Source organism: Synchiropus splendidus, chromosome 13, assembly GCF_027744825.2.
Source record: "Synchiropus splendidus isolate RoL2022-P1 chromosome 13, RoL_Sspl_1.0, whole genome shotgun sequence".
NCBI classification, from domain to species: domain Eukaryota; kingdom Metazoa; phylum Chordata; class Actinopteri; order Syngnathiformes; family Callionymidae; genus Synchiropus; species Synchiropus splendidus.
In genome coordinates, this window is record NC_071346.1 from 15059919 (window position 1) to 15072804 (window position 12886).

Consider the following 12886-nt stretch of genomic DNA (forward strand, 5'->3'; position numbering starts at 1 on the left):
AATGGGGTGTTCATATTCCTATGTCAAAATAATACAAATGTGAAATGTTTTTATTTTTATTTTAACTGTCTGTTTTCTGCCAATGTCGAATATAAATTGTGCATTAATAAATAAAACAACTAGATAGGGTAGTATATTTGGAAGTTTATTATTTAATGACAAATAAATAACAATAAAAAAAAATTAAAAATCGATTGCAATATCATAGCAGGGCTTGTTAAAAGGTCAGTTTGACAGGGCTGTGTGAAGGCCGGCAGAGGGCCATAAGTGACCCTCAGGGGCAACACTGTGCCCAAGTATTCTTCTAAGACTTCTTTTTAAAATAGCCACTCACACTTGACGCAAAATTCTTCCAAGCTGTTTCTGTTCATAAAATGAACACGTTTTTACTCAAACGGGGAATAAAGTATTATGCTACGCTATGAGATGCGTGTGTGTAGCATATAAATTATTGCAGAGTTTGTAAATTACTAAACAGATATGTGGTGAATTTTTTTTTCTTTGTAATTTGGAAATATAACGCCATCTTGTGACCATTATGTAGTACTACAACTGTTAGACAGCAACGCGTGTTTGTTTTCTTCCTTCTGGTGATATTTACAAACGCACATACACATTTTCGCTTCATCTATTTACATTCTGCTTTGTTTATCTTTTGTGATGTTGCACCTCAACTGACTTTTAGGCCTTAAATACTTAATGTTGGTTTAAGTGTGTGAGTGCGCGTGTGTAATTTAATCTATTCACTTCAGACCACATAATATTTCTGTAACAAGATAATGTACTTTTGCTCACATTGTTGGCCAAGTAAATTATATTAAGACGTACTTCATAATGCCTTTATTCATTTATCTATTTATTTGGATATGGCAAAAATAAGCCATTGACAAGAGTTAAGATATTAGTTCAAGGAAATATGCAAAAAATTGTGCTCTCGCTGAATTACTTATAATTCTTGTTCTCACTTCATCGAATATGTTTTTGTACACAGCACACACTCTATTGATCTGACAAACTGGGTCAGACGGTTGAACAGCAAGCCATGTTATTGTGATGATTTTAATGCTACAAAAATCAGGGCATCTGAACAAATTCACTGGACACAATTGTTTTGGTTTTGACTCTCAGTATGCTGCGCTCAGTGTGGACCACCCCTCAGTCTGCTGCAGTGGTAGAGGATATATATATTTATATATATCCCCCCCTCCTCACTGCCCCTCCTCCTCCTCCTCGTAGAAAGTCTGCATCATCCTAACTGGCTGAAGCTGGTGATCGCAGGCAGCAGCGAGCCCCTGCAGGACGGATGAAGTAGAGACCACCACTGCCAGCCCAGTTTCCCTCAATTTTCTTCTCTTCTAAAAGAGCTCTGATTCTTCTGCTGTCATCTTGACGGTGTGAGGCAGACACAAGGTTCGTGACAGCATCTATTGCCTGTGTGTGTTTGTGTTTATCTCTAGAGCTCAGATCACTTTGTTTCAGAACAGTCAAACTGTGGACCTTAGTTAATATGCAGGGGGCTCAGCAGGGGTCTCGCCGAGGGGCGTAGATGGTCCAACTCCAGCTACTCTGTGCAGAGATTGAAGCTCACGCTGCAGACGCAGGTGCCACATCAGACCTAATCTCTGAAGCTCCTCACTTCCTGCACCATTCTTGGTGTGTTATTGCTCTGCATGAGTGCAGCGCCTCCAGATCACATAGCAGTGCAGCTGCTCTGCGGCGCTCCAGAGCAACTGCACTGCTATAATAGGAAGTAGAGGTAAAGTTGCACCGCTGACACCGCTCTTTCTCTGCACAACTATTTCAGTCCCTGTCCCATCAGTCCTTCGGGATTACTGGACAAGCGTCAAGAGGTAGAAGCAAAGCAGTCGGCTTTGAACAATAAAAGTAGACAGTGCAGGTGGGAACAGAGAGCACAGCTTTGGGGCCTCATTTAGTGGCTTAGTCGTCCAAATCACAACTGAATTTGTAAAGCCTATCATCAGCTGAACTGTTATTTTATTTAAAGGATTTTAAATACATTTTAATATCAAGAAGCTTGAAAACAAATAAACAAAGTGTAGTATTGTGTTTCATGTATATTTTCTTAATGGAAAAGGCAAACAAAAAATAATTCAGATAAAAATAAGAAGTAAAATATTTGGTCAAATTTTAAAGGTTTAATGGCTTTATTAGGTAGTTGTAAAACTGGATATAGAACTGCTTTAGAAGTTTTTTTTGAGAACCGTTTTTTTTTTCTTTTACATAATTAACTTTTTTTTGGTAATGATTAAAAAAAAAACATTTTAACATTTGTTAAATTAATTTTATTCCACATTTGGTGCAACACTCTTCCTTTTTGTTTGTTATATTAAATCACTCAGAGTCATGCATTCTCAAGTTCAAAATCCTGAAAAATATATATATATCATTAAGTATCTCACTCACCAGCTCTTGTCACTAGCATCAACACCAAATTTCTCATGTCCAAATGGCCCAAATTGTCCAAATGTTGAACACGTGTGGTCAACAATTACTTTTGGCGGTCATCACTGTTGCCATGGCGACTAATGTAATCCATCCAGTCTGTCAGCCAGACTCCCAAGGCATCATTCAAATCCATAATGACAGACAAAGCAGTCGACTTTCTAACAGTGAAAACAGCCTGTCAGTATCTTCCACAGTGTCACCAGTTACTGTCCGAGCTCAGGATGGTTTTCTGTTTGTTGGAGCCTACAATGGAAGTCAATGGAGAGTGTTTGGTGGTGGTGGTGACCACATTTTCTTGCAGAAAGACACAAATTTTACATCAAAACTTGAGAAAACTTGCCAGGCATCTGAGTATATAAATGTTAAAAGTGAAGGTCAGATGAGTTTTTAGATATAAGCTGAGAAAAATCCTGTCAGTCGCATTTACCAGCTTTAGAAGGAATGCAACAGTGCTGCTCGAGAGCTGGAATCAAGTCTGTCCCTTCTTAAGCATGAGTGGCCACTTCATTGATGGCATAGCTGTGTCTTCCTCCTTATAAATAGTGCAGTGAGTTTCGTCATATGCAAGCGTTTATATGGACAGTGGTCAGTCCAGCATGACTAAGAATGGGGCTCTAAAGAGAATAGCTCAGCAGTCTAGAGCTTGTCATCCTGGTTGAGTCGCTTTTCGGGCCGGTCCAGGTGCCTAACATGTGAGGAACCGAATGTGAGTTTAAGTGGCACCGATGTAATGTCAACATCATGGAGACAGTACATCACTAACACACTGGCATATTTCTATGCAACAAACCAGGCAGCAGACTGGAAGGCATTTATATTTATAAAGGAAATTATATGTTTATTACAACCGCTTTTTTTTGTCAATATATATGTACTAGCAGTGGCACTCGATTAAAACAAAAAAAAAATCATTCAAGGTTTCAATTAATTAAACACTATTAAATTGCATTTTATTATTTGACATCAGGACGATCAAATTTACATTTAATTTGTACATAAGAGAGAAAGTGCTCCAGTGAGCGAGTTCTCCAGGTGCACTGAACCCTTTTTTTAAAATTTATTTCTAAATGTATTTTTGTTTTTAAACTTAAATTTTCCATCCACCATTTACTCTCCTTCATCTTGAATGTTCTTGGTTCTTGGTGACATCACACTGCATAATGTGGTCCATCTGGAAGTGGTGTACTGAAAAATGTGCCATGCAAAATAAAGTTTATATGTGATTGATCAGTGTTATTTGGATTGATTTTTTTTTTTTTGTTTTCACAAAATGAATTTAATTGTGGTAAAGTGGTGACAGTTCAAATGAATGAATCTTGTTATGTTACTTCTGCAGTCAATTTTGGATTTTTCAATTCTGTCCTGGCCTATGAACACATTTGTACTTTTGTACAACTAAATATTACATTTTGTGAAATATTTTTCATAAATTTATTTTAGATTTAAAAGTTTAGAAATGATTATATGAAGTATTTTCATTATCCTGGTGTGACAGGAACATGTGATGCTAATCTCAATTTCAAACATGAATCAATCCTCCAGCAAATTCCCTCAAATGTACTTCAAAATAATACTCTTTCTGGATAAATAAAATAATTGAAAACTGCACTCCTAGACAACTGTGATGTCTCGGATTCTCCAAAAATTACTGTGTCTGATGTCTTAAAAATATATATATAATATATTTTAATTGTACCATTGCTTGGAACTCTGCATGGCTGAACAATATCGCTGACATCAGCAGTTTTGCTCTTGATCTTTACTGTCAATGAAATTTACATTTAGCGGCGTATAGCACCTGTGGAGTCATCCTCCCAAAGACCAGTTTTGAAGACTACATCATAACAAAAACAGCCTTCAGACGATGAAGTCTTTCTCACTGAAGCGACTTCCAGTAACCCAGAATAAGCAGTGAGCACAACTGTGATCCCATCTCATGCTCACCACAGTCAGGGTCGTGTTTCACACACGTACTGTTCAGTTTTCAGGCAGCACTAACTTCATCAGTCTTCTCTCTGAACCCGTTCAGCTTCCAGTGAGAAGACCCACCATGGGGATCAAGGCTGCCCTGCCCAGATATGAGCTGTATCTCTACACAGCCGTGCTGACCGGGGCCTTGATATGGGCTGGCAGTTGGATATTTGAAGCTTCAAGTGGTGAGTGATGCAACAACTAACACCCTCGACAGCGAGTGCTAAATCTTCTCTGTTGTTTCCTCATTTAAAATGCTTCACAGCTCAAGATGATTACCAATATTTTAATAAAAATAAATATGCTCTGATAAGGTCTGAATCTCACAACAACAGGCACTTCACACTGAGCCTTAAATGGACCCATTGTGTTCTTGCAGTAGTGGTGGTGTCTGTCACTGACGAACTCGGGTCATTTCAGAGATTTTCTTGCTCATATTTAGAAGACTCTACCTATCCCCTGAATCCACCTACAGTAGATCCAGTCTCTTGGTGAGAGAAGTCTGGCCCAGATGAGAGACCTTTCCTCTTTAATCTCAACCAGCGGACCATTAGTCAACAGCAATACATGGTTTGCCATTTGCTTTTCATCATTGATGATGAAAAATAAAATAAAATATAATAACAATAATTTTGCATGGTAATGTTTACTGCACACCACAGTTTGTTAATTCAATGTACACGTTTTCCATTGTGGTTTTAGTTGACACCTCTATGTTATAGGAAAACGTGAAAATAAAAATTTTCATATATATATATACATATATAATGAAAATTTTTATTTTCACGTTTTAACAAGAACTAATGAGTTAACTGAATGAAATCAAATGTTGCGATCAAAACACATGTCCACATGTCCTTAACTTGACTATTATGTTGAGCTAAATTCGATTAATTTACGTGCTATGCATAACAAAGAAAACGGATATTACATTTGGTTTTGCAGGTTTCCCAGCGATTCAATTCTTCTTCTGTCACTCCTGTGTCATATAGGATTTCCGTAGCACTACTGCCATCTGCTGCCCAATTGAACTCATTACATCCAGAATATTTAACAACTACAACATTAAGATATCAGAAATTAGAAACAGAAAAACTTTATTAATCCCAAGGGAAATTGTGTTTGTAACATACTCTGTACACAACATATCACACTAAATTAAAAAGAAATAATATTATAAAGTGCAAAGAAAAAGTGATACAAAAGATCTTAGAAAAACAATGTGCAACAAATGCAGTTCAAGAACAGAAAAAGTGCCAAAAAATAACCCTTCATTGTATTTTTTTTCAGGGACGAATTGTATGTTTAGATTAGATTATATACAGTATAATACATATATATCTATATATATATATATATCTATATATATATATATATATATATATATATATATATATATATATATATATATATATATATATATATATATATATATATATATATATATATATATATATATTACCTTAAGTATCACAATTATTAAAAACATGTAGTGTAGAATATCTGTTATGTGTATCTGTTTCATACTACGCTGTGTGTAGTGTAAACCTACAGCATGACAACGTTCACATCAAGTGATGGACATACTTCAGTCTTTAAAACCTCACTCCAGATCAGACGTATTCTCTTGTGTTTCTGCGGCCTATATTTAGTAATCTCTCGTCTTCCTCAGAGAATGTGAACCGAAAGGCATTCAAGGAGAGTGTGAAACCAGGATGGCATTACTTTGGCAGGAAGATGGTTCGTAGCTCTTCGTCCATCTCCCAACCATTTGCGTAGCCAGTAACGCTTCTTCTGAATTCTTCACAGGACGTTGCAGACTTCGAGTGGATGATGTGGTTCTCAACATTCCGCAATCACATCTTGTTTGCCCTCACTGGTCACGTGATCTTTGCTAAGATTTTCTCTCTGGTAGCTTCAAAGGTGCGCGCATGTCTCCATGACACACACTTGAGTTGAGCAGTGACCAGCAGGTTTCAGGGAACAGTGTCCACTAGATAGCACTGTTCTCTATAATCCTTGACAGTAATGAACCATTACTGCATACAAGCGTGACCTCACTTCATTTTCAAACCGAGAGCGCCGCCTATTATAGAAATAATAATTATATAAATATATAAATAATTGCAATTTTAATGAAACGCCATTATAACCATTTAAAGTAATGCAGATTTTTTTGTGTGACGAAGTGATGATGGTGGCCTTTGACCTTTAGCTGCCCCTTTAACTAAACTACATTATGGACAGCTTGCTGACATAAGCATCACCTCAAATGTTATGACCAATAGTGCTGTGTTCAGAGTGAGCTTTTTCACCCAACTCACTTTCTTATAAGAACTTCAAAGTGCATTTAAAAGTGAATAAAAGTAACCATTTTTCTTTTGTCTAACTGGTATATTGAACTGCATCAACTTTAGTAGTGACGGTTTTTACTAATACCAGTAATTAAAGTAGCTGAGTGTTGGTTTCACTGAATTTGAAACATTTCATTATGTTTTAAAACTGGTTTTCTGTCTTGTTTCATGCTCACACTGAAGACTGGTATAGATGGATGTAAGGTAACATTAGTGAAGCTCTGAATGTTCCTCAAGTCCATTCTATCAGCTCTTCATCAGTGTTGTGTCTCTGACCTCCATCAGTGTTGTATCACTGATCTTCATCAGTGTTGTGATACTGATCTGTGTTGTGTCAGTGTTGTATCACTGACCTTCATCAGTGTTGTGATACTGACCTTCATCAATGTTGTGTCTCTGACCTCCATCAGTATTGTGATACTGATCTGTGTTGTGTCAGTGTTGTATCACTGACCTTCATCTATGTTGTGTCTCTGACCTCCATCTGTGTTGTGATACGGATCTGTGTTGTGTCAGTGTTGTATCACTGACCTTCATCTATGTTGTGTCTCTGACCTCCATCTGTGTTGTGATACGGATCTGTGTTGTGTCAGTGTTGTATCACTGACCTTCATCTATGTTGTGTCTCTGACCTCCATCTGTGTTGTGATACGGATCTGTGTTGTGTCAGTGTTGTATCACTGACCTTCATCGGTGTTATGATACTGATCTTCATCATTGTTGTGATACTGACCTTCATCAGTGTTGTGATACTGATCTTCATCATTGTTGTGATACTGACCTTCATCATTGTTGTGTCTCTGACCTCCATCGGTGTTGTGATACTGACCTTCATCAATGTTGTGTCTTTGACCTCCATCAGTGTTGTGATACTGACCTCCATCAATGTTGTGTCTCTGACCTCCATCAGTGTTGTGATACTGATCTGTGTTGTGTCAGTGTTGTATCACTGATCTTCATCAGTGTTGTGATACTGATCTGTGTTGTGTCAGTGTTGTATCACTGATCTTCATCAGTGTTGTGATACTGATCTGTGTTGTGTCAGTGTTGTATCACTGACCTTCATCAGTGTTGTGATACTGACCTTCATCAATGTTGTGTCTCTGACCTCCATCAGTGTTGTGATACTGATCTGTGTTGTGTCAGTGTTGTATCACTGACCTTCATCAGTGTTGTGTCTCTGACCTCCATCAGTGTTGTGATACTGATCTGTGTTGTGTCAGTGTTGTATCACTGACCTTCATCAGTGTTGTGTCTCTGACCTCCATCAGTGTTGTGATACTGATCTGTGTTGTGTCAGTGTTGTATCACTGACCTTCATCAGTGTTGTGTCTCTGACCTCCATCAGTGTTGTGATACTGATCTGTGTTGTGTCAGTGTTGTATCACTGACCTTCATCAGTGTTGTGTCTCTGACCTCCATCAGTGTTGTGATACTGACCTTCATCAGTGTTGTGTTATTGATCTGTGTTGTGTCAGTGTTGTATCACTGACCTTCATCAATGTTGTGTCTCTGACCTCCATCTGTGTTGTGATACGGATCTGTGTTGTGTCAGTGTTGTATCACTGACCTTCATCGGTGTTATGATACTGATCTTCATCATTGTTGTGATACTGACCTTCACCAGTGTTGTGATACTGACCTTCATCAGTGTTGTGTTACTGACCTTCATCATTGTTGTGATACTGACCTTCATCATCGCACCACTAGTCACTAATCGTTGCATAGACAAGTGCTGACTGTGGTCCTTCTTGTCCACAGCACAGATCCTTAATCTTTGGACTGTACGGTGGTTTGGCAGTCCTGGTCACCATGGGATGGACCTTCATGGCGCTGGTTCTGTCTCACTGCATCATACTCTACAGCGTCGCTCTGGTCAAGAGGAAGTGGTTGTGTTTTGCTGCCGGACTGGCGACGCTGGCCTCCATCAAGCTGGAGCCCTATAACTCCTGGCAGGTCAGTCTCGCTGACTGTTGTGAGTGGTGAAACATCTAACTTGGGTGGTGCGACAGGAAGCCCTGGTGACTGGCTCCTTCGACCTGCAAGACATCCTCTTCTACTGCGGCTGCGGCTTCAGCATCATGCGGTGTATGAGCTTTGCTTTGGAGAACTGTGAGAGGAAAGAAGGAAACTACAAGTTCTGCGACCTGCTCAAGTACAACTTCTACCTCCCCTTTTTCTTCTTTGGTCCCATCATGACCTTCGACAGATATCACGATCAGGTTTGAAGGCAGATATGTGATCATGTGACCACACGTATTAGCATGACCTCCTCATGTATCCAGGCAAACAACACCAAACTGACCCGCAAAGACAGAGAACTGTGGAACATCACCTCGAAGGCCTTGTTGCACCTCGCTGTCATCTTGGTAGTGGACGTCTTCTTCCACTACCTCTACATCCTGACCATCCCCAGTGACATGAAGCTGGTCACCAAGCTGTCTGACTGGAGTCTGGGTGAGCTGGGAATGTACTGAAGACCCAACATCACATTCTCAAGTCACTCATTGCACCTTGTCTGTCAGCTGGTCTGGCTTATTCCAACCTGGTGTATGACTGGGTGAAGGCGGCTGTAATGTTTGGTGTCATCAACACCGTGGCCACTCTGGATCACCTGGACCCCCCTCAGCCGCCCAAGTGCATCACCATGCTCTACGTCTTCGCTGAGACGTAAGTGTCCAGCTCAGACCAGGCTGCATGATCAATAAAGAGAAGTGAGTCCTGATGTGGATTTTTGTTTTCAGTCACTTCGACCGAGGCATCAACGACTGGCTCTGCAAGTGAGTGTGTGTACAACACTGTGTGTGTTTTGACCACATTTGGCTCACGATGCATCTGTGCTGCTGTGTCACAGGTATGTTTACGACTACATCGGAGGAAATCATGATCAGATCTTCAAGGAGCTGCTGGCCACCATCTGCACGTTCTCCATCACCACTCTCTGGCTCGGCCCGTGCGAGCTGGTCTACATCTGGTCCTTCTTCAACTGCTTCGGCCTCAACTTTGAGCTCTGGGTGGCCAAGTTTTTCTCATTTCCCCCATTTTCTACAATTGAGGTGAGAACGCGATCGCCACCTCCTGATGATGCACTACAGACTCTGTTTTGTTTCTGCTACTTCAGAAGAGAACTTGGAAGAAACAATCTCAGATTCTCCCTTCATAGGGCCTAGTGACATTATTGAGATGGTGAGCCACAAAGACTGTGGTGGGTAACAAGCAATTTTCTCACAAGAATAGATTATAAATGTCAAAAAAGTTTCTGGAAACTTTTCAAATATTGATGCAAATGGATGGGAAATAAAGACAATGAAATAAGTCTTTCTAGTGAGTCAGTGACATGCATATTTTGAAATTTCCTGTTAAATATATTTAAATAAATAAAAAAAATATTCTTGATGTAGGACTAAACTGATAATGAAGTATTTCATGATTTTAATCTTCTGTTTGTAACCATTTAATCACATGCTTATGACCATCTTTAAATGTATATTTGACTCCTAAGATGTCTACTTTTAAGCATCACTTGTTTTCTATCCATCTGATGTTGGATTGCGGGGGCAGCTGTTGAAGTGTAGAGGCTCAGACTGCTTTAACTGAGGACAGAAATGTCACACTCAGCTGTTCAAATATCATGTTCTCTCTCTTCAGGGTGCGATGGGGGAGGCCATGTCACGCAGGATCAGGGGCGTGTTCAACGCTGCCAACTTCTGGGCCATCGTCCTCTACAACGTGCTGTCGCTTAACAGCTTGGAGTTTGCAAAACTGGTGGGAAGAAGACTGATCTTCAAAGGTGATCGACAACAGAATCATTTGAGCCTATCACAAATGCATCGGATGTGTTCCAGTAAAATTATTTCATCTGACTATACACTTCTTTTCCTGTTAACATTATGGACTATATCTTTCATCCATTCTTTTTTTGTATGCTGAGATAAGAAAGAACTTACCCTTATCTCTTCACATGCACAATGAAAAGAAGAGGCACTGCTGTTGTAGCCAAAAAATACTCTCAAACCCACCACAGAACAGTGTACACCAGAACACCTGTACACACCTTAAAAGTTATCAGTGACTGGAGTTGCATTGAAGAAGAATATAATTTTAGAATAATAATTTCATAGTTCAGTTGAAAATAAAACAAATAAAATAAATTAATACAAATAAAAATCGAATGTTATGTATTTGTAATGCATTTATCGTGAAATACATATTCTTCATAGATTTCATTTTTAACATAGCAATTTTGCTTTCCCTGTAGTGGTGGAACTAAATGTTAAAATTATTCATTTAAATCCCATTATTTGACAGTATTTTCACTTTACAATCGTCCATTGTGACCAACTGAGAAATGCATATTTGAATTCCACTTTTTGTCGTGCAGGCTTCCCGCTGTCCAGCCTGTCAGTGCTGCTGGTCACCTACTGTGGAGTCCAGTTGGTGAAGGAAAGGGAGCGCCGGCAGGCTCTGTTGGAGGAGGCCGAGAAGAAGGACAAAGTCGAATAAAGATGACTTGACTTGCGGAAACTGACCAGGACAAAAGTACCAGCACACGAATCGCTCACGAGTCTGTGATTCAGTTTTGGTGCATCAGAAGGAAGGAAGCATCTGAAATCATTTACTCTCCTCAAGTGCACTTGCTGCAAATCATTTTGTCAGCACATCACGGATGGTTTGTTTTATATTAGATCTCAATGAATGTATAGAACAGGAAACAACACTTCATCATTTCTATGTCATCAGTGCCTTAAAGGAGCAAAACTTGAACAAAAGCTTGAACAAAACCTTTGAACTTAAGGCGCTGCTGAGCCAGCAAAATCAGGAAAGGTGCTGTGAAGGTGTGTGCCTCACTCATGCCTGCTGGCTCGCTTTCACTCAATGGAAACATGCATTGAATCGACCCAGAATGTGTCTGCCTTCTTTGGAAACAATATTGAATGTTTACACTGAACCCTAGCTACAGTTTCTCTGGGTTTTCTGAGGGAGTCAACCGTTAGACCCAGAGAAGAGCGCAGTTTTGTCTCATACTGCTGAAACCTTCAGGTGGAGATTATATACATATATTATATTGTTTGTCCTTTACCTATATATATATATTAACTCTCAATGATGATCATTTGCCAGTGGTAAAATAAACTGTAGATTCTGCTGGACTTTGTTCTTTTTCACTGGACAGTATGAGTGGGACCATTTAACCTGAGACACAATTGACACAATGTTTTACTTCAGGTGCCTCCAAACCTTTATAAAGAGAGCCAGACCTGAAGAGGCACGGCCGGGAAACAGGCACTTCATAATTATCCTTAAGTTTACAACATCTACACGCCAGACTTATCTGAAATTCCACGTTGAATTGAGCTCACTCTGCAATTTAATCTCACTAATCTAGATAGAATTAGAACAACAGTAGCAAACAGGAAGTAAATCTGAATTTTTTTTAAATTCTGTTGGTGGGAAAATACTTCATTTCCCAGTATTATATATGGAGAAAAGCTGCTTTTCATTTTAGTGTTTATCGGCTAAATTCTTTATTTGAACGGCGCTGAATTGAAATAAAAAAAAACAACAAAATAGAATTCCACATCTTGTCATTCGAAATATCATTTGGGTTGGCAACACAGGTTGACAATAGTCATGTGATGTTAACACGGAAATGTGCGATGTCCTGTGTCGCCTGTTGACTCAAACTAACCTGATTGAACTTACTTCACTATGTTTGGAAAATGTATCTATGACAGCTGGAAAGACTGTGCCAGTGTCACATTTCCAGACGTGTAATTTAACAAAAGCGACAAAAGAGCGACGCTATTGTAGCTGAGCTGTTCTGAAAAGGGCGGAATAGTTCCCTCCAGAGCCCCTAGATTTCCGTCACATCTTCAAAATAAAACAGAGCCACACGTAGTGACAGGAACGAATATCAAATATAACATCTTATACCATTTTAAACGGCTCTTATTAATAACAGCGTCATAAATATCGGCTGGATTTCTGCTTGTTTCATTTCATAAATGAAAAACATCCTTTGAAAGATAAATAAATCGCACCATATGAACAGGTACTATCTGGTGAGGTGCTTGTTTCCCCCATTGAGCTGCCAC

General features: G+C 39.3%; 1 protein-coding gene across 4 annotated transcripts; it reads left to right on the forward strand.

The window, feature by feature from the left end:
- The first annotated feature begins 1263 nt into the window (after nt 1–1263).
- On the forward strand, nt 1264–11941 carry LOC128769256 (protein-cysteine N-palmitoyltransferase HHAT-like protein). 4 transcript variants are annotated; one of them, XM_053882800.1, is made up of 13 exons: nt 1264–1410; nt 4496–4622; nt 6110–6177; nt 6247–6360; nt 6975–6995; nt 8553–8747; nt 8804–9013; nt 9077–9248; nt 9317–9461; nt 9536–9571; nt 9646–9847; nt 10440–10581; nt 11173–11941. In XM_053882800.1, the coding sequence occupies exons 2-13, from the start codon at nt 4517–4519 to the stop codon at nt 11292–11294; spliced, it is 1533 nt and encodes a 510-aa protein (XP_053738775.1). In that variant the 5' UTR covers nt 1264–1410; nt 4496–4516; the 3' UTR covers nt 11295–11941. The 4 variants fall into 4 exon arrangements, with proteins under 4 accessions (XP_053738775.1, XP_053738777.1, XP_053738776.1 ...); XM_053882802.1 differs by lacking the exon at nt 11173–11941 and adding an exon at nt 9913–9996 and having other exon boundaries at nt 10440–10570; XM_053882801.1 differs by lacking the exon at nt 6975–6995.
- The last annotated feature ends 945 nt before the right edge of the window (nt 11942–12886 follow it).

Coding starts and splice junctions, on each gene's coding strand:
- LOC128769256 (XM_053882800.1), top strand. CDS start 4,517: ATGGGGATCAAGGCTGCCCTGCCCAGATATGAGCTGTATCTCTACACA. Junction 9,014..9,076: donor TCGACAGATATCACGATCAG/GTTTGAAGGCAG, acceptor TCATGTATCCAG/GCAAACAACACCAAACTGAC. Junction 9,572..9,645: donor ATCAACGACTGGCTCTGCAA/GTGAGTGTGTGT, acceptor GCTGTGTCACAG/GTATGTTTACGACTACATCG.